The 24,785-nt window shown below is 38.2% G+C and overlaps 1 protein-coding gene across 5 annotated transcripts in view; it reads left to right on the top strand.

Moving 5' to 3' along the window:
* The window catches only part of LOC141901887 (uncharacterized), a 153,116-nt gene that overhangs the window by 83,945 nt on the left and 44,386 nt on the right, over positions 1–24,785 (top strand). For 2 of the 5 annotated variants that reach the window (XM_074789443.1, XM_074789438.1), the window contains exon 1: positions 20,864–21,046. The exons of 1 other annotated variant lie outside the window; for it this stretch is intronic. In XM_074789443.1, the coding sequence (XP_074645544.1) occupies positions 20,978–21,046 (69 nt within the window). In that variant the 5' untranslated portion in view covers positions 20,864–20,977. Of the gene's footprint in view, positions 1–6,625; positions 6,733–20,863; positions 21,047–24,785 lie in introns of those variants that run through there. 2 more of the 5 variants (XM_074789442.1, XM_074789440.1) reach the window with 2 other exon arrangements.

Below are 24,785 nucleotides of genomic sequence, written 5' to 3'. Positions count from 1 at the left end.
CTGCCGGATTTTAGCGTGACGTAATTCTACTTCCGATTTCCCCATGAACTTCAAACCGGACGTCAAGTGACGTCATTTTTTTCTGACTTTTTCAGCTACTGTCTGTCACACCTACTCTCCGTGCGACGTTTTGGTCCGTAATTTCGTTAATAATCGGTTTATCTACCTTTATTTTGCATCAATTTGTTCAGTGAGGAATTTGCATTCAGAAATAAACAACAATTTTTACTTAAGTTGTTTTTGTTTTCATTTATGAGCGATAGTTTACTCAGCATACGCTCGCGTAATGCTGAAAAATCCGCTCCGCGGACGCTCGGAAACGTTACAGTGACGTCATCACCTGCTCATTAGCATATCAAAATAGAGTAGGTGGCGCTACGTGACGGGCCATAAAAGCCGTTTTTAGCATTACGCGAGCGTGTGCTTGGTAAACTATCGCTGATAGATGAAAACACAAACAAATTTCTGCCAGTTCATGATTTATTTCTGAATGCAAATTCCTTACTGAACAAATTGATGCATAATATTTACAGATCAACCGATTATTAACGAAATTACGGACCAAAACGTCGCACGAAGAGCATGTGTGACAGACAGTAGTCAGAATCGGTTAAGAAGACACTTCGTAGTATCCACATATACGCGTTTACCAAAGGGACGTCCTCCGGGCGCCTTCGGCGCCCGGCGTCCGTCTAATATGTAATAGATGAAATCTAAGTGACGGACGCTTCGTCACAGCTTGATTTAACTTTTTATACTAACAAATCATTTCGATTCGAAAACAACCTCGTGTATATTGATATTGTGTATTGTGCATGTAGTGTGTATTTTGAGTGTATAACGAAATACGCTCAAAATATTGTCAGTGACTAGGAACACAGAGACAATTAATTGTTGTCAATCCCATGGAACTGGAAAGTAACTTTGATAAAATTTTTTTCATATTGAAATTGTACTTTGGGCCCAAAGCATATCAATTCTTAGATAAAACTTGGAAAAATGAAAAATAATGCCAGAGAGTTGGGGGAGGGGGAAGACGATGAAACTGCAACTCTAAGTTTGATTAATTTCTGGTTATAGAAAATTTGGGCTTTTAAGATAATGAAATTCAATTTTCTGCCAGAAAAAAGACTTGACCTAATTTCCCAACTGAATTATTTATTGATATTAATTTTTGGTCTTTGGCTTACCCGTGGCACTGTATGTCACTACTATTTCGATTTAGATTAGTGTATCAAGAATTATTCGATGGTTTAAACCACTTTGCAAAACCACTGTAACCCGACATTTCGAAGTGAAACTGAGTCAGACTGAGACTGGTTTTTTGCAAGATTGAAGAATTTTGACCTGGTTGTTAATTTAGAAATTAGCACCATTCGAAAACAAAAGGACAAGAAGATAACTACGAATTTTTTAATTACGGAGAAAAATGGAAGACGCGTTAAAACGCATCAATCGGAAAATTATTTTCTGCCAGAAAGAATCGAATTAATTAATTATCAGCAGGAAAATTCAAATGTCAATACAAAAATTGATTTCTCTTACGAAAAATATTAATTTGTTTCTAATCCTCCGGTAATGTCGAGTACCGGGAATCTACGGCTCAAGTAAATAAGCAGTGCACGTGGCTAGCGGTACCGAATTCCTTATTTGGTGACAGAAGGGGCGGAGACTAATGTTGTTGCCGACAGCGATGTTGCTGCTGCTGCTCGAGCGAGACCGATCGGCGATCCGCCGCGCAGCCGTGAAATTTTTCAACGATTCAACGATCCAATCTTGGTCGAAATTTCACGAAATAAATACATTCTGAAATCACCCGATCCAAAAGTTGCCGGATTTTAGTTACTTCGCTGCCGGATTTTGGCGTGACGTAATTCTACTTCCGATTTCCCCATGAACTTCAAACCGGACGTACTCTGACTTCATTTTTTTCTGACTTTGTCAGTAAGTCAGAATCGGTTAAGAAGACATTTTCTAGAATCCACATATACGCGTTTATCAAAGGGAAGTCCTCCGGGCGCCTGCGGCGCCCGGCGTCCGTCTATAAATGATTTTGTGTAATTTTCAGAATATTTACAAAGAATATTCACAAAATATTGTCAAAAAATAGTATTTTTAGTGCGTATTTCTCCGTAGAAACCAATTGGAAGACTGGATTCGAATCCCACAAAAAGCACAGCCCCCATTATGAGTTTTCCGGTTTGCTCGGCTACCCGTACTGGCGGGGTAGTCTAGAGAGGCCAATGAAAACTCCGGTTTGCTGAACTACCCCTCTTTGCGGGGATGCGGTATGATGTTTGATCTGACAGTTTCAAGTGGTTAATGGCTGTTTCAAGTGCTTACAACGATGCTTATTATTACTTCGTGGTACATGGTGGTTTAAAAAAAGATTTCATAATAATACGCTCACCGCATGGGCTTCGTAGAAAGACCACTACCTGTGACCTTCCCAAATTTTAATTGTCCTGTCCGATTTGGTTTCATCCAATTGAGAGACTGCCTTTTCCAGTTAGGGCATTTTTGGATCACGTCACTCCAGGAAATGACTTAACGCTTTTGGGCCCCTTCGTCGGTTCCACATGTTTCATTTGAGGTATAGACCACAATGGTGACACCATGATGGTCAGTAACTGACCAATTGAGATATCCCCGAGTCTGAACACTTGACATCGAATTTCGGAAATTTATCATGTAATGTTTGTTTTCAAACTACTAAGGAATCATCATTGCAAATTCATCACTGACCACCGCGTTATGGTGTCAAACTAGAAAGGATTCGCCATTGAAAATTCATAAATTGGCCATCACTGACCACCACTGACCAATTGAAACTTCTTGAAAGAACGATATACCGGTACCGCATTTGGTGTGAAACTAGAAAGGATTCGCCATTGAAAATTCATAAATTGGCCATCACTGACCACCACTGACCAATTGAAACTTCTTGAAAGAACGATATACCGGTACCGCATTTGGTGTGAAACTAGAAAGGATTCGCCATTAAAATTCATAAATTGACTATCACTGACCACCACTGCCCAAGTGAAACTTCTCAAATATCGTGGTCGAATTCGAAAGTGCTTGTCGTCGTATTGCTATTTCTAGAAACCAGCAGAAAGTTTTGCTACTGTTTTTGAATGGCGTTGACATGATGAAAATTTATTACCCATAAATGGGTTACACATCTGGATCACAGCACCTCACTTGCCGCAGTGCGTTATTTTCACTGCATAGTAATGCTAATACATAAACTTTTTTACTACTTGACTCGAATCATCTGAACAGTACTGCGTTTGAAAACTCAACGAATAGAAAATGTTGCGGAATCGCCTACAAATGCGGGAAGCGCCTACAAATAAGTTATAATAAGATTAATTAATCGATGCATGAAAAACAATTAAATCACAAGGTGACTAACACCCGTCTTTCAACCAATGGCCACTTTCATTTCAGAAAACCGCGTACTAGACCAGTGGTCACCGAGGCATTAACCATTCCTTCAAGTTTTGAAAATTCGATGGTAACGCGGATTCTTCGCCTCTAAAAACTGTTTCGTTAATAGTTTTCTTTATATGAAAAGTGTTCATAGGAATTGAAATTTGGAGTGATATCAGTCACAGCTGTAACCCTTTTTCATTGTCAGTTCTTTTTTGGAATTCAAGTAGATTAGTGAAAATATCAATGATGAAGTTCACTTATTACACAAGTACCGTTTTTACTGTCGCATGCGAGCCCCCTATTTCACACGAATCGGACAACTTTTCGAAACCAAAAGATCTATCCAACAGCATATTTTCGGGTATAAACTGTGATATCCTTCAGTATGTTATGAATATCTTTAAAAATTTGTGTTCTAGTATAATACCCGAGATATCTATCGGACACATAAAAGATTCACCATAATCAAAGTTTTTAAGAAAATCTTTCTTCGGGAAAGAAAGATCTTTAAAGGAACGATTGGCGTCAAACTAATCCATAATGGACTGTTGTGAATTTATTGAATAATCCACCTGAGAAATTTAAACATTTCGAAGCGAAATTTATTCATATAAATCAAAAATGCATGAATAACTTGACGTTATTTGCGGGTCTCATGAAACACTTTCGTGCGCTCTTTTAAAATCTAAAATAGCATAAATACATGCGTGTGTAGCGGTTGTAGTGTAAACATATAAAATAGTAATTCAGGTAGTGACTGCTGTTGTCCATAGGTAGCGTAGTCGTTGTCACTCTGCTGTGCCGGGGCGCTCGCTACACGGGTCCGCCTGGGTCGACCGCACTCGGGTAGTGAATACGGCAAGGAGACTCTTGTCTTCCCCAGGAAAGTAAATGGTATAAAATATGTAGAATCGGTTCCTCTATTGAAAAATGTCGCTAAAAAGGGCGCTTAAGCAGTACGCTCTCCTCCAAACAGTCGCCTCCCTACTCCACGTAGCCTTAATCTGTGTGGCTAATACAGACCCCCCAACCCGCTCTCCTCAGAGTAATCCGCTTTAGGGGCTTTCCTCGGACGAAACTCGCAGTGTTGATTACTCGGCGGATATGGCTACCCCCATTCCAAGTGCCCTCTCGCACATAGCTGTCCCCCGTCATCTCAGGAGCTAATTGCGACTCATGCCAGATCTGTCAAACTAGTCGTATGCATAAGTGTTGTCCGTAGCGACGTTCAATAGGGGAACGATCCTCACGTAGAACTAAATGGGTTCGATGCAGCAGGAAAACAACAGAAATCCTCGTCCTTCCTTCCAGTGCCGGCGAATCAAATAAACGCAAGATTCGAAGTTTGATTGGAATGTAGTACGAATTATTAAGTATATATATTTTCTTATAATACAAAGTTCATCGTTCTTGATGCCAAGGGGACATCATGTCCACACGCAAAACACCTTGATTATTTACATTTCGATATATAAAAAGAATGTGCCCTTCATGGCTTGCAAAGCCTTGGTACAGTCAATGTACGGTAGCATACAAAGGAGACGACCGAACGTCAAATAGAAGCGGTGGCGCGGCGGACTCCGGTGTGTATCTAATATAACTTAGGTCTCAGTAAACGAGCGTCGAAGCTAATCAACGATTAAGATGTTAACGACGGAGCGTCAAGTAGTTAACGACGAGCGTTGTCGTTAATCAACGATAAGAATTATACGACGGAGCGTCAAATAGTTAACGACGAGCGTTGTCTTCAATCAACGATAAGAATTATACGACGGAGCGTCAAATAGTTAACGACGAGCGTGGTCGTTAATCAACGATATGAATTATACGACGGAGCGTCAAATAGTTAACGACGAGCGTTGTCTTCAATCAACGATAAGAATTATACGACGGAGCGTCAAATAGTTAACGACGAGCGTGGTCGTTAATCAACGATAAGAATTATACGACGGAGCGTCAAATAGTTAACGACGAGCGTTGTCTTCAATCAACGATAAGAATTATACGACGGAGCGTCAAATAGTTAACGACGAGCGTGGTCGTTAATCAACGATATGAATTATACGACGGAGCGTCAAATAGTTAACGACGAGCGTTGTCTTCAATCAACGATAAGAATTATACGACGGAGCGTCAAATAGTTAACGACGAGCGTGGTCGTTAATCAACGATATGAATTATACGACGGAGCGTCAAATAGTTAACGACGAGCGTTGTCGTTAATCAACGATAAGAATTATACGACGGAGCGTCAAATAGTTAACGACGAGCGTTGTCGTTAATCAACGACAGCGCGCCAAATTCAAAATGTCGTTGATGCGAACTCGAAGAGTCGAAATTCAGAGGCGACGTCAAGGAGGAGAAACGACCGCGTGTTCGTTCGAAAAAGGAGTTAGTGAATACAGGCGATTTTCATGGTCAGCAGAAACGACATCTCGGAGTAAAATTACGGAAATAGCACAGAAGATATACTATACTATTATTATTACTATTACTATTAGTAATTACAGCGACGAGAGCGTTAAGATGGCATCGTCAAAGGATTGAATTTAAACAGACGATGAACTGACGGAGAATTTACAATATTTACAGGATTGTAAGTGACGAGTTTATCGGCAGCCCATGGCCGACGACTACACGGCCCCCGGGTGCGTCGGCACCCGGGACTCACTGAGGGCGGGATGTCAAAAACCACTGCAGCGATCCCGGGGTCAGACGACCCGGAGGCCCGTGTCTTAAATAGAAAGTAAAATTGTCTTCTTACATGATCTGTACGATTTACAGCGTCCGATTCGTAAAACGGTGAAGAGGCAGCAAGAAAGAGTTTCTAATGTGGCTCTGCCAGAGCCAAGTTGCCAATGAGCGCGATTGCGCCAAATTTATAGTTTTCATGCGGTCAACGCACGCGGTGATTGGTCAAGCGTGACGAGCAGTGATACGCTCCGCGGACAAAGTAGAGCACGCGAAATCATTCGACCGTGACGAACGATAAATCCCTAAATAAAGACTTCATACGCGAGAAATAGAATTAAGTTCTATAATATTTTAAGATTAACGCGAAAAATGACGACTATAAGACCGATACGGAGATATTTACTAAAAATAAACCGGAGTTAACTGCACCACCGCGAAAACGCTCACACGGAAGTGAGGCGGCGCCAGCGAACGGCGTCGTAAAAACGAGCGTAAACACGAGCAGGGCTGGAGAATTCTCCGGCGACGAGACGGAACCAAAACGGCCCAAAATCAAAGAAGTTGGGTCTCGAATATAAAAAGGTGAACACACACTAATAGGTAGGTGGAGGATAAAAGAATGGCCTGGACAGGCGCCGAAAAATCGCTGATGTCACCGCGATGTGGCGTGGCCAACACCGCGGGGGCCTGCCCAGGTCGTGAAATTGGAATCTGACAGGACTGCCAAAAATCTGTCAGATTGAAATTGAGCCGAAAAGATCCCGAAACATCGCCGCAGAACACTCAGCCCCGTCCCGGAATACGTACATCTAAAAAGAAACAATGAGAAAAGAACGGCTTAAGGCCATTCCGAAATACATAATATAATTTCACCAAAGACATTTTGTGGTCAAACCCACCCCAGATATTGACAATTTTCGCCACACGTGTTTCGTTATAAACAAGGTTAAATTCCAAACGCACATGAAATATGGAGCCTGTATCACACGATACGGTATACACATCTTGAATTTTCTCTAACTACGTAGGCCCTTTCCAAATGGGAATTGTTCAGTTTTTTAACGGCCGACATCCAGAGGCACCTAAAAACCGGTTGTATAGCACTTGAGATTTTCAGTGTAGGCCACATCTCACATCGAGTCGTCTCGCGGTCGGTGGTTTAATGGGAACACATCTGGTTGTTACTAGTTTAACAGTTGACGAATTCAGAAAACTTTTTTCAAATGTCTTTGATAACTTTTTAAACATAGTATTCTTTTAATTACATTTCACTGATTCCATAGATATTTTTTCATGAAAATTGCTCCAGTTATAACGGATTTAAACATACATGTAAAATGATTATTTTCAAAATATTCAATTTTCTCCGATTTTGAAGAAATTCTGACACAATATCATCTCCACTCGACACATGATTTTACTTCGGCGCCTTTGAAGGGAGTGTCACTTGTTGTTGAGTTCATACTTAGTCAAACAAGAAGATATGCCTGATTCCTTTTTAAAATTTATATTTCGACGGATATCATCAAATTACTAGAAAGGGACAGCAGCTTTCAGTCATCTGCGAAAAAATACCTATAATGCTGTCCTAGGGTTATGGAAAAACATGTCACGAAACATACGGAAAATCCTTTGTTTGGTAGACTGAAATGATTGAACTCTTAAATAGCAACATTCAGAGAAACAAAAACATAAGAATATATTCTAACCCACCCTTTAGAAAAACAACGTGATTTCAATTGAAGATGACACGTAGCCTCATATCAAATGATATGAACGCAACAGAGCCTATTCATTCTCTTTACGAGGATGGGTCTCCACATTCATAGGATACGATACGAGATTCGTGAGTACGAATGATGAATACAACTGATAAAGCGCCAATTTCACTGATTCTTGCACATAAAGGTGTTTTAGAGTAGTCTAGTTAACAGGTGTGTTTTAGGAGTATTTTGAATTTAAATTCAAATCGGGGTTCGTGACGAATATTGAGCATTCTAGGGCTGGTGCAAGAAACGTGTGGGATCGTGCGCCAATGGTATCGCCGAAGAAATAATAAGGAGCCAGTCCGTGGTGGCTATTGAAAGCGACGACCGCATACGAATGCATTGATTGGATGACATCTCAAAAGTCAGATTATATAAAATTGAACATGATATATGGATAGGTTATTCCATATATACTGGTAAAAATGATGCCCAATATGTGATATAAATGTTCAATTAAAAAGTAGAAACCGAATCCATAATTCAGTCTGGTATTGTTATAACATCAAACACTCAAATTCAATCCTTTGTTAGATTGGTAGCCAGTGTAGATGAGCAAGAATAGTGGTCCCTAATTTTAATGTGGACTGTTCAACAAGTTGGAGTTTGTGTAGAGATGAATGAGTTTAAAATGGAGTGGAATTTAGATAATACTGTTTGAATGTCAATTACTCAATCATTTTGTTGATCATAAAAAATTGTGGTAAAATATTTGACTCTAGGGTTGGTTTTAGATTGTATCTCTCCACGAGGTAATCACGGATATTGGACTACACAAAATTCCTTGTGTGTACAGCTCAACTTTTTAAATCCCTGGAAATGCTCGCCTGGGATATATCTCAGTAATGATTAATTTTCCCAAAAAGTCTCCCCTTCGAAAAACCTAAACAACCAATGTGCGCTTGCTCTAAGTTTGCCAATGCACTATTGTTACCTTTTCTAGCTATTTGTACTAGCTGATTGTCGCAAATAGATTGCATCCTCTATTACAGGAATAAAGGATACAGCTCTGGGACTCGTTTCTCAAAAGATAGTTTAAATTAACTATCATCCAATATGATACATGACAAAATACACTGAAAAAGATCAAATGTAAAAGATCAAAAGATCAAATGTACACATTTCAAATTTCAAACCATGTTTTATCATTAGAAAATAACGACACAACGTTCGATCTCTCACTAGAGATAATCTGTCTGAATTTGTATACTGAGTTTTCGTATCGTATTATCGTATTTTCAATTCTCTGCTTTTGAGTCAACAAGTACAAAGTTATTTTAGCAATGAAAATTTAATTGTCATTATAAATGTTAACTATCCACTGGTAAACTAACTAACTTTTGGCAACTGACCTTAGATCGTGGAATGGTCTCAGGTGGCCTGCTGATCCACTCTTTATTTATACTACTAAAGAAATATACAGTATAAGACCTAAAAAGTATATGAACAAATTATTTATCTTTATATCGCGATAATTCGTGTACGTATGATTGAAAAACGATATTCTATCGAATCTCGTGGTACTCATGATTATTGTGTATAGAATCAATAATTAGCAACCATCCACGGATACGAAGCGGCCTAAGTTTACATCCTACCAAAATTATCCTCGAAACTCTCACCATTATTTCAAGGGTCGGTCTTAGCAAATATATGAAGGGCGTGTTCACAGGTTAACGAGGCCAAAAATCTTCCCCAAAATTTCAAATTTTTGCAAGCAAAGATAATATACTTCATGCTTTTGGTGCAGAAAAAAATACATGTCCACAAAATGCAAATTGTGTTTTCAAAGTAAACGATTGAGTGTGGAATTGAAGTGTCGAATGTGGAATTGAGTGTCGAATTCAAGGTTTTCCCATTAACACTCCGGTATTTTTCAATAAGATAAGTCAAACTATTGTTGTGATGGCCAGTTGAATACTTCATCATTATACTGAAAGATATGTTATACTTAATGCCTCTTTTCTTAGGCCTTACAGCTTTCTCTATTGGTTAGCGTTGTGATCACACAAAATTAACCGTAAGTCTGAATTCTCACTGATCTACTACGTACATCTCTATAACAAAAAAATATATTTCATATCAGGCAATTAGCTTTGATCTGTGGTCAGTGGACAGCAGCTACGAAACGTTTAAAACTACTACATTATCATTCCATCTATTCATTATTATGTATATATAATATGATATGATATCATTTTTGTTCGGTTTAAAAGTCTTGATCGTAAAAGTTTGACGAGTTTCGCATAATGGTACTGATACGCACGTTCACGCGAGTGAAATGTGCACGTTACAGGCTCAAATGCGCACGTTACAATTACAAATGGAAACGTTGTTCGTTCAAAACCCTACGTAAAAATCTTATGCATTTTAGCGGAATTTCAAAGTTAGCTCGCTACCTACAACAAAAATCGGAAAAGACTTTTTCAAGTGACAAATTTAAATGTAAGAGCTAGTAGTACTAACGAAGGATTCACTAAACATATAAATTACTTATGGGGGTTCTGGTTAGCACTGGTAACTGGTCAGTACTGGTCAAGCATTGGTCAGTTAAACAATTTTTAGATTAATGCCCACATCATATCTAGTTATTTGACACCAAACAACTTAATTGTTTGCAAACAAATAATTTACTATATGGTCAGTACTGGTCATGCATTGGTCAGTTAAAAGACCATGGTCCACGCCACATTTGATACCAAACATGATTGGATTGTGTCGTTTCAAAAATTTATGTGTTGGGCAATTTGTGGTCAGCCCTAGTTCGTTAGGTTCTAATTTTGCGGGAATTTTATCTCAAACCACCGAAAGACCGAATCACTAATTAATTCACCAGATCATTAATTGCTGAAAATGAAGATTAGTGTTAAACTAATAGTCCTTGTCTGAACAAAATATCTCTGGTATGGGTCCTATGGAATCATGTCCTTAACTGTACACCGTACTGTATCTTTGTACTGTATCTTTTTATTTTCACTACTACCGTAATTGACTATGATGTTTTCAAGTGGTCTTAAGTACCGCTTATAGCCGAAAGTCGTTGATTTATGTGAAATTTACATACAGCGCCACCCGTTGGTAGTAAAACTAACCCGAGCAATAGAGGTGTTAAATAGATACGCTAGCAAACCGGCATTCTCATAATGCTTAGCAACGGGTCGAATGTTTTAGAATAATAAGCGCGCCGGATTCACAGCATCACTAAGGGTCGAGTCCCGGAGAATAACGCGCGCGCGCGGTCCGCGTGTTAGAAAATGACCATCCCGCTCCACACAAGTACTGAATAATTAACTCAAAATTTTGCCAATCCCTGGGAGAAAAATGCCGCACGTTTTTAACATATCGTATCTTTATGTGTTTTTTACTCCCGTTTTTCAAACGTTATCCCCTTTTCCGTTTCGAGTAAAATTCGCTATAATCCGTATGTAATATACCGTTGTTCCACTAATTCGGTACCCATGCAACCCGTTGTAATACTTAGGAACAAATCTTTAGTGTAAAACATATAAAGTATTGAAGCCATGAGATTTAATGTAGAAATCTGACGTTTTTTAGCTACAGAAAAATTTATTCTCGTGTAATCAATAAAACAATAGGCTCTCAATATGTAATCAACATTCCCAAACTCCCACGTTGTTTTTCGCAGAAAATGATTTTTTTTCTTTTTTAATCACGGGTCCCTTAATTTGCTCGAGTCTATCATATGTTGGGTGATTTTTTTGGTCACGCCACCGGGTGCCTTCCTTCAGCAAAACCTACATTCTTTACAATGTAGACATTATGAGTTTTCCGGTTTGCTCGGCTACCCGTACTGGTGGGGTAGTCTAGAGAGGCCAATGAAAACTCCGGTTTGCTGAACCACCCCTCCTTGCGGGGATGCGGTATGATGTTTGATCTGACAGTTTCAAGTGGTTAATGGCTGTTTCAAGTGCTTACAACGATGCTTATTACTTTCGTGGTACATGGTGTATTAAAAAAAGATTTCATGATAATACGCTCACCGCGTGGGCTTCGTAGAAAGACCACTACCTGTGACCTTCCCAAATTTTAATAGTCCTGTCCGATTTGGTTTCATCCAATTGAGAGACTGCCTTTTCCAGTTAGGGCATTTTTGGATCACGTCACTCCAGGAAATGACTTAACGCTTTTGGGCCCCTTCGTCGGTTCCACATGTTTCATTTGAGCTATAGACCACAATGGTGACACCATGATGGTCAGTAACTGACCAATTGAGATATCCCCGAGTCTGAACACTTGACTTCGAATTTTGGAAATTTATCATGTAATGTTTGTTTTCAAACTACTAAGGAATCGTCATTGCAAATTCATCACTGACCATCACTGACCACCAATGACCAATTAAAACTTCTCGAATATGAAAACGATATACCGCGTTATGGTGTCAAACTAGAAAGGATTCGCCATTGAAAATTCATAAATTGACCATCACTGACCACCACTGACCAATTGAAACTTCTTGAAAGAACGATATACCGGTACCGCATTAGATGTGAAACTAGAAAGGATTCGCCATTGAAAATTAATAAATTGACCATCACTGACCACCAATGACCAATTGAAACTTCTTGAAAGAACGATATACCGGTACCGCATTTGATGTGAAACTAGAAAGGATTCGCCATTGAAAATTCATAAATTGACCAGCACTGACCACCACTGACCAATTGAAACTTCTTGAAAGAACGATATACCGGTACCGCATTTGATGTGAAACTAGAAAGGATTCGCCATTGAAAATTAATAAATTGACCATCACTGACCACCACTGACCAATTGCAACTTCTTGAAAGAACGATATACCGGTACCGCATTTGGTGTGAAACTAGAAAGGATTCGCCATTAAAATTCATAAATTGACCATCACTGACCACCACTGCCCAAGTGAAACTTCTCAAATATCGTGGTCGAATTCGAAAGTGCTTGTCGTCGTATTGCTATTTCTAGAAACCAGCAGAATGTTTTCTGCTACTGTTTTTGAATGGCGTTGACATGATGGAAATTTATTACCCATAAATGGGTTACACATTTGGATCACAGCACCTCACTTGCCGCAGTGCGTTATTTTCACTGCATAGTAATGCTAATACATAAACTTTTTTACTACTTGACTCGAATCATCTGAACAGTACTGCGTTTGAAAACTCAACGAATAGAAAATGTTTGCGGGAAGCGCCTACAAATAAGTTATGATAAGATTAATTAATCGATGCATGAAAAACAATTAAATCACAAGGTGACTAACACCCGTCTTTCAACCAATCTGCGCGATACCAATTAATTAAATCATTAAACGCATTTGGGTTCCTAATATTTGAAGTCATGTGATACAATAGTTGTTCTTTAGACTTGGCCACTTTCATTTCAGAAAACCGCGTACTAGACCAGTGATCACCGAGGCATTAACCATTCCTTCTAGTTATGAAAATTCGATGGTAACGCGGATTCTGCGCCTCTAAAAACTGTTTCGTTAATAGTTTTCTTTATATGAAAAGTGTTCATAGGAATTGAAATTTGGAGTGATATCAGTCACAGCTGTAACCCTTTTTCATTGTCAGTTCTTTTTTGGAATTCAAGTAGATTAGTGAAAATATCAATGATGAAGTTCACTTATTATATCAAGTACCGTTTTTACTGTCGCATGCGAGTCGAAACAAAAAGATCTATCCAACTATATATATCTTCGGGTATAAACTGTGATATCCTTCAGTATGAATATCTTTAAAAATTTGTGATCTTTAAAAGAACGATTGGCGTCAAACTAATCCATAATGGACTGTTGTGAATTTATTGAATAATTCACCTGAGAAATTTAAAGATTTCGAAGCGAAATTTATTCATATAAATCAAAAATGCATGAATAACTTGACGTTATTTGCGGATCTCATGAAACACTTTCGTGCGCTCTTTTTAAATCTAAAATAGCATAAATACATGCGTGTTTCGTTATAAACAAGGTTAAATTCCAAACGCACATGAAATATGGAGCCTGTATCACACGATATACACATCTTGAATTTTCTCTAACTACGTAGGCCCTTTTCAAATGGGAATTGTTCAGTTTTTTAAAACGGCCGACATTCAGAGGCACCTAAAAAACCGGTTGTATAGCACTTGAGATTTTCAGTGTAGGGCACATCTCACATCGACTCGGCTCGCGGTCGGTGGTTTAATGGGAACACATCTGGTTGTTACTAGTTTAACAGTTGACGAATTCAGAAAACTTTTTTCAAATGTCTTTGATAACTTTTTAAACATAGTATTCTTCTTAGTTACATTTCGCTGATTCCATAGATATTTTTTTCATGAAAATTGCTCCAGTTATAACGGATTTAAACATACATGTAAAATGATTATTTTCAAAATATTCTATTTTTCTCCGATTTTGAAGAAATTCTGACACAATATCATCTCCACTCGACACATGATTTTACTTCGGCGCCTTTGAAGGGAGTGTCACTTGTTGTTGAGTTCATATTTAATCAAACAAGAAGATATGCCTGATTCCTTTTTAGAATTTAGATTTCGACGGATATCATCACATTACTAGAAATGGACAGCAGCTTTCGGTCATCCGCAAAAAAATACCTAAAATGCTCTCCTAGGGTTATGGAAAAACATGTCACGAAACATACGGAAAATCCTTTGTTTGGTAGACTGAAATTATTGAACTCTTAAATAGCAACATTCAGAGAAACAAAAGCATAAGAATATATTCTCGCCCACCCTTTAAAAAAACAACGTGATTTCAATTGAAGATGACACGTAGCCTCATATCAAATGATTTGAACGCAACAGAGCCTATTCATTCTCTTTACGAGGATGGGTCTCCACATTCATAGGATACGATACGAGATTCGTGGGTACGAATGATGAATACAACTGATAAAGCGCCAATTTCACTGATTCTTGCACATAAAGGTGTTTTAGAGTAATCTAGTTAACAGGTGTGTTTTAGGAGTATTTTGAATTTAAATTCAAATCGGGTTTCATGACGAACATTGAGCATTCTAGGGCTGGAGCAAGAAACGTGTGGGATCGTCCGCCAATGGTATCGCCAAAGAAATAATAAGGAGCCAATCCGTGGTGGCTATTGAAAGCAACGACCGCATGTGAATGCATTGATTGAATGACATCTCAAAAATCAGATTATATAAAATTGAACATGATATGTGGATAGGTTATTCCATATATACTGGTAAAAATGATGCCCAATATGTGATATAAATGTTCAATTAAAAAGTAGAAACCGAATCCATAATTCAGACTGGTATTGTTATAACATCAAACACTCAAATTTAATCCTTTGTTAGATTGGTAGCCAGTGTAGATGAGCAAGAATAGTGGTCCCTAGTTTAATGTGGACTGTTCAACAAGTTGGAGTTTGTGTAGAGATGAATGAGTTTAAAATGGAGTGGAATTTAGATAATACTGTTTGAATGTCTATTACTCAATCTTTTTATTGATCATAAAAAATTGTGGTAAAATATTTGACTCTAGGGTTGTTTTTAGATTGTATCTCTCCACGCCAGAGGTAATCACGGATATTGGACTACACAAAATTCCTTGTGTACAGCTCAACTTTTTAAATCCCTGGAAAAGCTCGCCACGGATATATCTCAGAAATGATTAATTTTCCCACAAATTCTCCCCTTCGAAAAACCTAAACAACCAATGTAAGTTTGCCAATGCACTATTGTTACCTTTTCTAGCTATTTGCACTAGCTGTTTGTCGCAAATAGATTGCATCCTCTATTACAGGAGTAAAGGATACAGCTCTGGGACCCGTTTCTCAAAAGATAGTTTAAATTAACCATCATCCAATATGATACATGACTAAATACACTGAAAAAGATCAACTATGTACACATTTCAAATTTCAAACCATGTTTTATCATTAGAAAATTACGACACAACGTTCGATCTCTCACTAGAGATAATCTTTTTGAATTTGTACACTGAGTTTTCGTATCGTATTATCGTATTTTCAATTCTCTGCTTTTGAGTCAACAAGTACAAAGTTATTTTAGCAATGAAAATTTAATTGTCATTATAAATGTAAACTATCCACTGGTAAACTTACTAAATTTTGGCAACTGACCTTAGATCGTGGAATGGTCTCAGGTGGCCTGCTGATCCACTCTTTATTTATACTACTAAAGAAATATACAGTATAAGACCTAAAAAGTATATGAACAAATTATTTATCTTTATATCGCGATAATTCGTGTACGTATGATTGAAAAACGATATTCTATCGAATCTCATGGTACTTATGATTATTGTGTATAGAATCAATAATTAGCAACCATCCACGGATACGAAGCGGCCTAAGTTTACATCCTACCAAAATTATCCTCGAAACTCTCAGCATTATTTCAAGGGTCGGTCTTAGAAAATTTATGAAGGACGTGTTCACAGGTTAACGAAGCCAAAAATCTTCCCCAAAATTCCAAACTTGTACAAGCAAAGATAATATACTTCATGCTTTTGGTGCAGAAAAAAATACATGTCCACAGAATGCAAATTGTGTTTTCAAAGTAAACGATTGAGTGTGGAATTGTTTCGAATTCAAGGTTTTCCCATTAACACACTCCGGTATTTTTCAATAAGATAAGTCAAACTATTGTTGTGATGGCCAGTTGAATACTTCATCATTATATTGAAAGATATGTTATACTTAATGCATCTTTTCTTAGGCCTTACAGCTTTCTCTATTGGTTAGCGTTGTGATCACTCAAAATTAACCATAAGTTTGAATTCTCACTGATCTACTACGTACATCTCTATAACAAAAAAATATATTTCATATCAGGCAATTAGCTTTTATCTGTGGTCAGTGGACAGCAGCTACGAAACATTTCAAACTACTACATTATCATTCCATCTATTCATTTATATATAATATGATATGATATCTTCTTTGTTCAGTTTAAAAGTCTTGATCGTAAAAGTTTGACAAGTCTCGCATGTTGGTACCGATACGCACGTTCACGCGAGTGAAATGTGCACGTTACAGGCTCAAATGCGCACGTTACAATTACAAATGGAAACGTTGTTCGTTCAAAACCCTACGTAAAAATCTTATGCATTTTAGCGGAATTTCAAAGTTAGCTCGCTACCTACAACAAAAATCGGACAAGACTTTTTCAAGCGACAAATTTAAATGTAAGAGCTAGTAGTACTAACGAAGGATTCACTAAACATATAAATTACTTATGGGGGTTCTGGTTAGCACTGGTAACTGGTCTGTACTGGTCAAGCATTGGTCAGTTAAACAATTTTTTGATTAATGCCCACATCATATCTAGTTATTTGACACCAAACAACTTAATTGTTTGCAAACAAATAATTTACTATATGGTCAGTACTGGGGATGCATTGGTCAGTTAAAAGACCATGGTCCACGCCACATTTGATACCAAACATGATTGGATTGTGTCGTTTCGAAAATTTATCTGTTGGGCAATTTGTGGTCAGCCCTGGTTCGTTAGGTTCTCATTTTGCGGGCATTTTATCTCGAACCACCGAAAGACCGAATCACTAATTAATTCGCCAGATCGTTAATTGCTGAAAATGAAGATTAGTGTTTAACTAAGAGTCCTTGTCTGAACAAAATGTCTCTGGTATGGGTCCTATGGAATCATGTCCTTAACTGTACACCGTACTGTATCTTTGTACTGTATCTTTTTATGTTCACTACTACCGTAATTGACTACGATGTTTTCAAGTGGTCTTAAGTACCGCTAATAGCCGAAAGTCGTTGATTTATGTGAAATTTACATACAGCGCCACCCGTTGATAGTAAAACTAACCCGAGCAATACGGCTAATACGGTCTGGATCCGCCTCTGCTATGAATGTGGAGACCCATCCTCATAAAGAGAATGAATAGGCTCTGTTGCGTTCATATCATTTGATATGAGGCTACGTGTCATCTTCAATTGAAATCACGTTGTTTTTTTAAAGGGTGGGCGAGAATATATTCTTATGTTTTTGTTTCTCTGAATGTTGCTATTTAAGAGTTCAATAATTTCAGTCTACCAAACAAAGGATTTTCCGTATGTTTCGTGACATGTTTTTCCATAACCCTAGGAGAGCATTTTAGGTATTTTTTTGCGGATGACCGAAAGCTGCTGTCCCTTTCTAGTAATTTGATGATATCCGTCGAAATCTAAATTCTAAAAAGGAATCAGACATATCTTCTTTATTGACTAAATATGAACTCAACAACAAGTGGCACTCCCTTCAAAGGCGCCGAAGTAAAATCATGTGTCGAGTGGAGATGATATTGTGTCAGAATTTCTTCAAAATCGGAGAAAATTGAATATTTTAAAAATAATCATTTTACATGTATGTTTAAATCCGTTATAACTGGAGCAATTTTCATGAAAAAATATCTATGGAATCAGCGAAATGTTATTAAGAGGAATACTATGTTTAAAAAGTTATCAAAGACATTTGAAAAAAGTTTTCTGAATTCGTCAACTGTTAAACTAGTAACAACCAGATGTGTTCCCATTAAACCACCGACCGCGAGCCGAGTCGATGTGAGATGTGCCCTACACTGAAAATCTCAAGTGCTATACAACCGGTTTTTAGGTGCCTCTGAATGTCGGCCGTTAAAAAACTGAACAATTCCCATTTGGAAAGGGCCTACGTAGTTAGAGAAAATTCAAGATGTGTATATTGTGTGAGATACAGGCTCCATATTTCATGTGCGTTTGGAATTTAACCTTGTTTATAACGAAACACGCATGTATTTATGCTATCTTAGATTTAAAAAGAGCGCACCAAAGTGTTTCATGAGACCCACAAATAACGTCAAGTTATTTATGCATTTTTGATTTATATGAATAAATTTCGCTTCGAAATCTTAAAATTTCTCAGGTGGATTATTCAATAAATTCACAACAGTCCATTATGGATTAGTTTGACGCCAATCGTTCTTTTAAAGATCTTTCTTTCTCGAAGAAAGATTTTCTTAAAAACTTTGATTATGGCGAATCTTTTATGTGTCCGATAGTTAAACCTTCGGGTATTATACTAGAACACAAATTTTTAAAGATATTCATAACATACTGAAGGATATCACAGGTTATACCCGAACATATGCAGTTGGATAGATCTTTTTGTTTCGACTCGCATGCGACAGTAAAAACGGTACTTGATATAATAAGTGAACTTTATCATTGATATTTTTACTAATCTACTTGAATTCCAAAAAAGAACTGACAATGAAAAAGGGTTACAGCTGTGACTGATATCGCTCCAAATTTCAATTCCTATGAACACTTTTAATATAAAGACAACTATTAACGAAACAGTTTTTAGAGGCGAAGAATCCGCGTTACCATCGAATTTTCAAAACTTGAAGGAATGGTTAATGCCTCGGTGACCACTGGTCTAGTACGCGGTTTTCTGAAATGAAAGTGGCCAAGTCTAAAGAACAACTATTGTATCACATGATTTCAAATATTAGGAACCCAATGCGTTTAATGATTTAATTAATTGGTATCGCGCAGATTGGTTGAAAGACGGGTGTTAGTCACCTTGTGATTTAATTGTTTTTCATGCATCGATTAATTAATCTTATTATAACTTATTTGTAGGCGCTTCCCGCAAACATTTTCTATTCGTTGAGTTTTCAAACGCAGTACTGTTCAGATGATTCGAGTCAAGTAGTAAAAAAGTTTATGTATTAGCATTACTATGCAGTGAAAATAACGCACTGCGGCAAGTGAGGTGCTGTGATCCAGATGTGTAACCCATTTATGGGTAATAAATTTCCATCATGTCAACGCCATTCAAAAACAGTAGCAAAACTTTCTGCTGGTTTCTAGAAATAGCAATACGACGACAAGCACTTTCGAATTCGACCACGATATTTAAGAAGTTTCACTGGTGGTCAGTGATGGTCAATTTATGAATTTTAATGGCGAATCCTTTCTAGTTTCACACCAAAAGCGGTACCGGTATATCGTTCTTTCAAGAAGTTTCAATTGGTCAGTGGTGGTCAGTGATGGTCAATTTATGAATTTTCAATGGCGAATCCTTTCTAGTTTGACACCATAACGCGGTATATCGTTTTCATATTCGAGAAGTTTTAATTGGTCATTGGTGGTCAGTGATGGTCAGTGATGAATTTGCAATGATGATTCCTTAGAGGTTTGAAAACAAACATTACATGATAAATTTCCGAAATTCGAAGTCAAGTGGTCAGACTCGGGGATATCTCAATTGGTCAGTTACTGACCATCATGGTGTCACCATTGTGGTCTATAGCTCAAATGAAACATGTGGAACAGACGAAGGGGCCCAAAAGCGTTAAGTCATTTCCTGGAGTGACGTGATCCAAAAATGCCCTAACTGGAAAAGGCAGTCTCTCAATTGGATGAAACCAAATCGGACAGGACTATTAAAATTTGGGAAGGCCACAGGTAGTGGTCTTTCTACGAAGCCCACGCGGTGAGCGTATTATTATGAAATCTTTTTTTAAACCACCATGTACCACGAAGTAATAAGCATCGTTGTAAGCACTTGAAACAGCCATTAACCACTTGAAACTGTCAGATCAAACATCATACCGCATCCCCGCAAAGAGGGGTGGTTCAGCAAACCGGAGTTTTCATTAGCCTCTCTAGACTACCCCGCCAGTACGGGGGTAGCCGAGCAAACCGGAAAACTCATAATGAAACCGGCATTCTCATAATGGGTCTCGGCAGCGTACCGGCCCGAAAGTAATAACAAAACGTGTTAAAGCTTATTGTCGGTTCCTAGCACGTTTTTCGGGAATTCCTTGAAATTCTGGCGTTTTCTTTCCAGCGTATTAGTGTTTTCAGCTCTTTCAGCGAAGTTCAGGAACCGCATTTTATGTGGCGGTTTCCGTTGATGGAGCCAACCTCCTTTTCGATATTCTCGGAGCTACCCCTTATTGGTGAAATCTTGCAGTCGGTATACGTCCGCCACTTTTGTCTAAATACAAAAGACAGTCGTTTTTCACTGTGGTTGATTCACTGTTTATTTTGGTATATTTGGATCGCTTCAATATAATAGCTCAGTATGTCATTAGCGTTTGTACCTCCTCACCAACGAGGTAAAGGGCCTCCAAATACACAGACTATTCAAAAGGTACGTGTCGTTACTTACTTCACTAATCTACCACACAGGGCTCGGTATTTGAAGTTTGGCCCACAGGGACCCGGTCATCCTTATTACCGAGATGATGTATTTTACCCATCTTCACCCATCAAGGAATTCGAACCCACTACGCCAAAGCTGTTCGCTGAACCCCTTGACCTCACGAGTCGTTGGAGTCATTACTAGCCGACCAGAATCCGGTGGTACCAATCACAGCGCTTGTAACAAACGACATTTAGTAGGTATGTTCATGTCTGCGCGGGGCGCCACTATCGATTGTGACGACCATTATTGATTAGGAAAAGTGTGATGAGCGTTTTTACTACGCGCTTTGACATCACATAGTAAAATCATTCATAAAACCTGTCTATCAATGCAAATGAGCTAAAATCTTTTTGAATCAACCAATAAGATCGATCTTTATCACTTGGGGGTTGGTTTAGTGTATAAATCCGCATTTTAGTTGAAGAAAATAGAAATCGAAATATACCCTTTTTCAAGAGCAAAATTCGTCAGCTTAGGACCCGGAATAAGCGACGAATCATCAGGAATCGGAAGGTTTAGGATCTTAAAATTCAAATACTGAAGACCGCATGATTTTATTTCGTGTCGGGGCTGAGCGATCGCTGCCGGAAAAGTCGATGTCTAAGTTTTGCGTTGAAGCGAGCGATACAAAATGGCGGCCGGCACTTGTTATTGAATGATGACGCGCCGCGTAATAATCTATATAGTAATAGATATTCCTATATAAACTTAGGGCAAACGTAAACTATTGATAACTAGTTATTCTATCCCCTTTCTACATCATAACTTTTGATCTAACATCGATATTTTCATTATTTTACCATTTTTCGGCTGGTTTCCATGGAAACCATAGGCATTTGGAATCAGATACAAATTTTGGGTCTTTCAACTGTCACCTGAAAGTGCTATGAGTGTATTGCTCTTTAAATTTCTAGTCTATCTCTTTTAGTTTAAGAGATATTGAGGTTTGTTTACATGAATTATTGCCTTCTTAGATCACAGTTTTTGTGTATTGAAACATGAAGACACTTCTCGCTCAAATTTTCAAACTTCAATTTGCGATATCTCGAAAACTACTGAAGATAATTCAAAAATTTAAAAAGCATATTGTTATTTGAGCCCTTCCCATTCCAACAAGCTTTCTTTCAGTAAGATTGGAGCTATTTGAATTTTTTATGGATATAGCTAACAACTTATATATTCCTTATCGATTTTAACAATTGAAATCATATATCCGTAATAAATGCCTGCTGGAGTCATATTTTACATATTTTGTCGAATAATTTTGTAGAAAAATAAATTAACTTTACCGAGATGAGATCGTCGATCAATCAAATTCAATGAAATTTTATTGCTAACCGAGTTTATGTATATGAAGTCAAAATCTTTTTAATTAAAAAAAATATGTAAAATATGACTCTAGAAGGTATTTATTACTGATATAGCATGATTTCAAGTGTTAAAATCGATAAGGAATAAATAAATATGTTATATATTTCATTTCATCTCGGTTGATCACCAGGTTTACCTCAGTAGTTAAGTGACGCCTCGCCAAACCGATAGTACGGAGATGGAATGATGTCGTTCGTATGATACTACTAACGTGGCTGTCCATGGCTAATTTAGAATCAAACATAACTCCAAGATTGCGTATTGGCACCGTAGAAAGTGGGGATCCTATGACCATCAATGTTGATATACTGCAGATTGATGTTAAGCATAGCCTGATCTGTACCTATTAGGATCGCTTCAAATTTGTCCAGATTACACTTAAACTTGTTGTCATTGAGCCAGGGATTTACTAACGAACTCTGTGTTTCGATGATAGTAACCTGCTCGCCTAAACTTGAACCTCTGCAATTAAATGGCATGTATATCTGCTTGTCATCAGCGAAACCATGACGGTGAACAATACTTCCATTGAAGAACTGGGCTAGAGGAAGAATGTACACCAGAAACAGTAAAGGGCCGAGTACTGACCCTTGGGGCACGCCACACGCGAGTACTTCAGATTCAGAATGATGGCCATTTAAAACAACACACTGTTTGCGATTAGACAGGTATGACTGGAACCACTTTAAGGCAGTACCTGTCACACCTAAACGATCTGTAGCCGTTTGATAAGAATGGAATGATCGACAGTGTCAAATGCCGCGCTTAAGTCAAGCAGGATAAGGACGACCACGCCATGCTTGTCAACCATGGAGCGTAAGTCACTTTGCACTTTTAACAGAGCCGTTTCAGTACTATGACCTGGTTTGTATGCAGACTGAAGCGAATCGTGTAGGCCGTTTGCATCCATGTATGCTGTTAATTGTGCAGCAACAACTCTCTCGAGCACTTTAGAGAGAAAGGATAGATTGCTCACAGGCTGGTAGTTTTTTAGCACAATGTTAGCGTCAAGGTTATGTTTTTTAGCCCACTTGGGACTTTAGTCCCAGCGGGCTATTGCGTTCACTTTTCGTCCGTCCGTCCGTAGACGGAATCCAGTTATTTTGGGAAGTTTTGAAGACGCTTCAAGGTAACGTCTTGATATTTGGTTTATACATGTATCAACCCTAGACACATCTTCAGCCAAAAAACTGGCCCTGTCAGATTTAAGATGGCCGTCTGACAGCCATTTTTGTTCGCCAAAATCAGCACTTTTTACACATTTTTGATCTTCCGGATATATGTGAATTCCCCCAGGGCCCATCAGCATAACAAAAATTGGGTCGATCGGACTCAAGATGGCCGTCCTATGACCTTTTTAGTGCCCAAAAATGTTAATTTTGGCCCAAATTCTGAGTCCTGAAGCTTCCTACTGGTTTATCATTTCTCATTGCAATTTGTGATGGGTATTCTTTGGAAAGGGATGTTTTATACCTGAGACAGGTATTTTTCATCAGCCAATTATGACGCAATTGGCGGCCATCTTGGTGTCAGCAGTACTCATTCGTAAGTGGGAAAAAGTTTTTCCACATTATATTGATACCTAAGCGTATTTTGTTACCACAATCATTTAGAAAGTTGTAGCTTATAACGTGTTCTATGATTGTGGTGAGTTTTAAGGCCATTAGTTATTCTATATGGTCACCAGGGGGCGTTGAATAGTAGAATAACTTAGTATTTCCTTATTATATTGGTACCTAGGCATATTTTGTTACCATGATCAATTACAAAGTTATAGTTTGTGACATGTTCTCTGATTGTGGTGAGTTTCAAGGTCATTGGGTTTTGAATATGGTCACCAAGGGGCGTTGAATAGTAGAATAACTTAGTATTTCCATATTAAAGTGGTAACGAGGCATATTTTGTTATCACAATCAATTAAAAAATCGTAGCTGCTGACATGTTCTATGATTGTGGTGAGTTTCAAGGTCATTGGATTCTGTATATGGTCACCAGGGGAATATTGAAATATTGAAATTGTTAGATTGTTGAGCATTTGGAACCACTTCCCAAGTGGGCATGGTGTCCCTGGACCCCTAGTTTAACAGCGGAGACACCATAGCCACCTTAAAGGAATCCGGAACTAACCCTTCAGCGAGGGACTTCTCGACGATGTCAGCGATCATAGGAATGACTGCTGGCAGAATTGACTTAAGAAACCACGTTGGCACTGGGTCCAGGTTGCACGATTTTGTAGGTGACTTTTTAGCCCACTTGGGACTTTAGTCCCAGCGGGCTATTGCGTTCACTTTTCGTTCGTCGTTCGTCCGTCCGT

This window comes from Tubulanus polymorphus, chromosome 3, assembly GCF_964204645.1.
Source record: "Tubulanus polymorphus chromosome 3, tnTubPoly1.2, whole genome shotgun sequence".
NCBI lineage: Eukaryota > Metazoa > Nemertea > Palaeonemertea > Tubulaniformes > Tubulanidae > Tubulanus > Tubulanus polymorphus.
The sequence above is the reverse complement of the archived record's forward strand: the minus strand, read 5'-3'. Positions and strand labels throughout refer to the sequence as shown.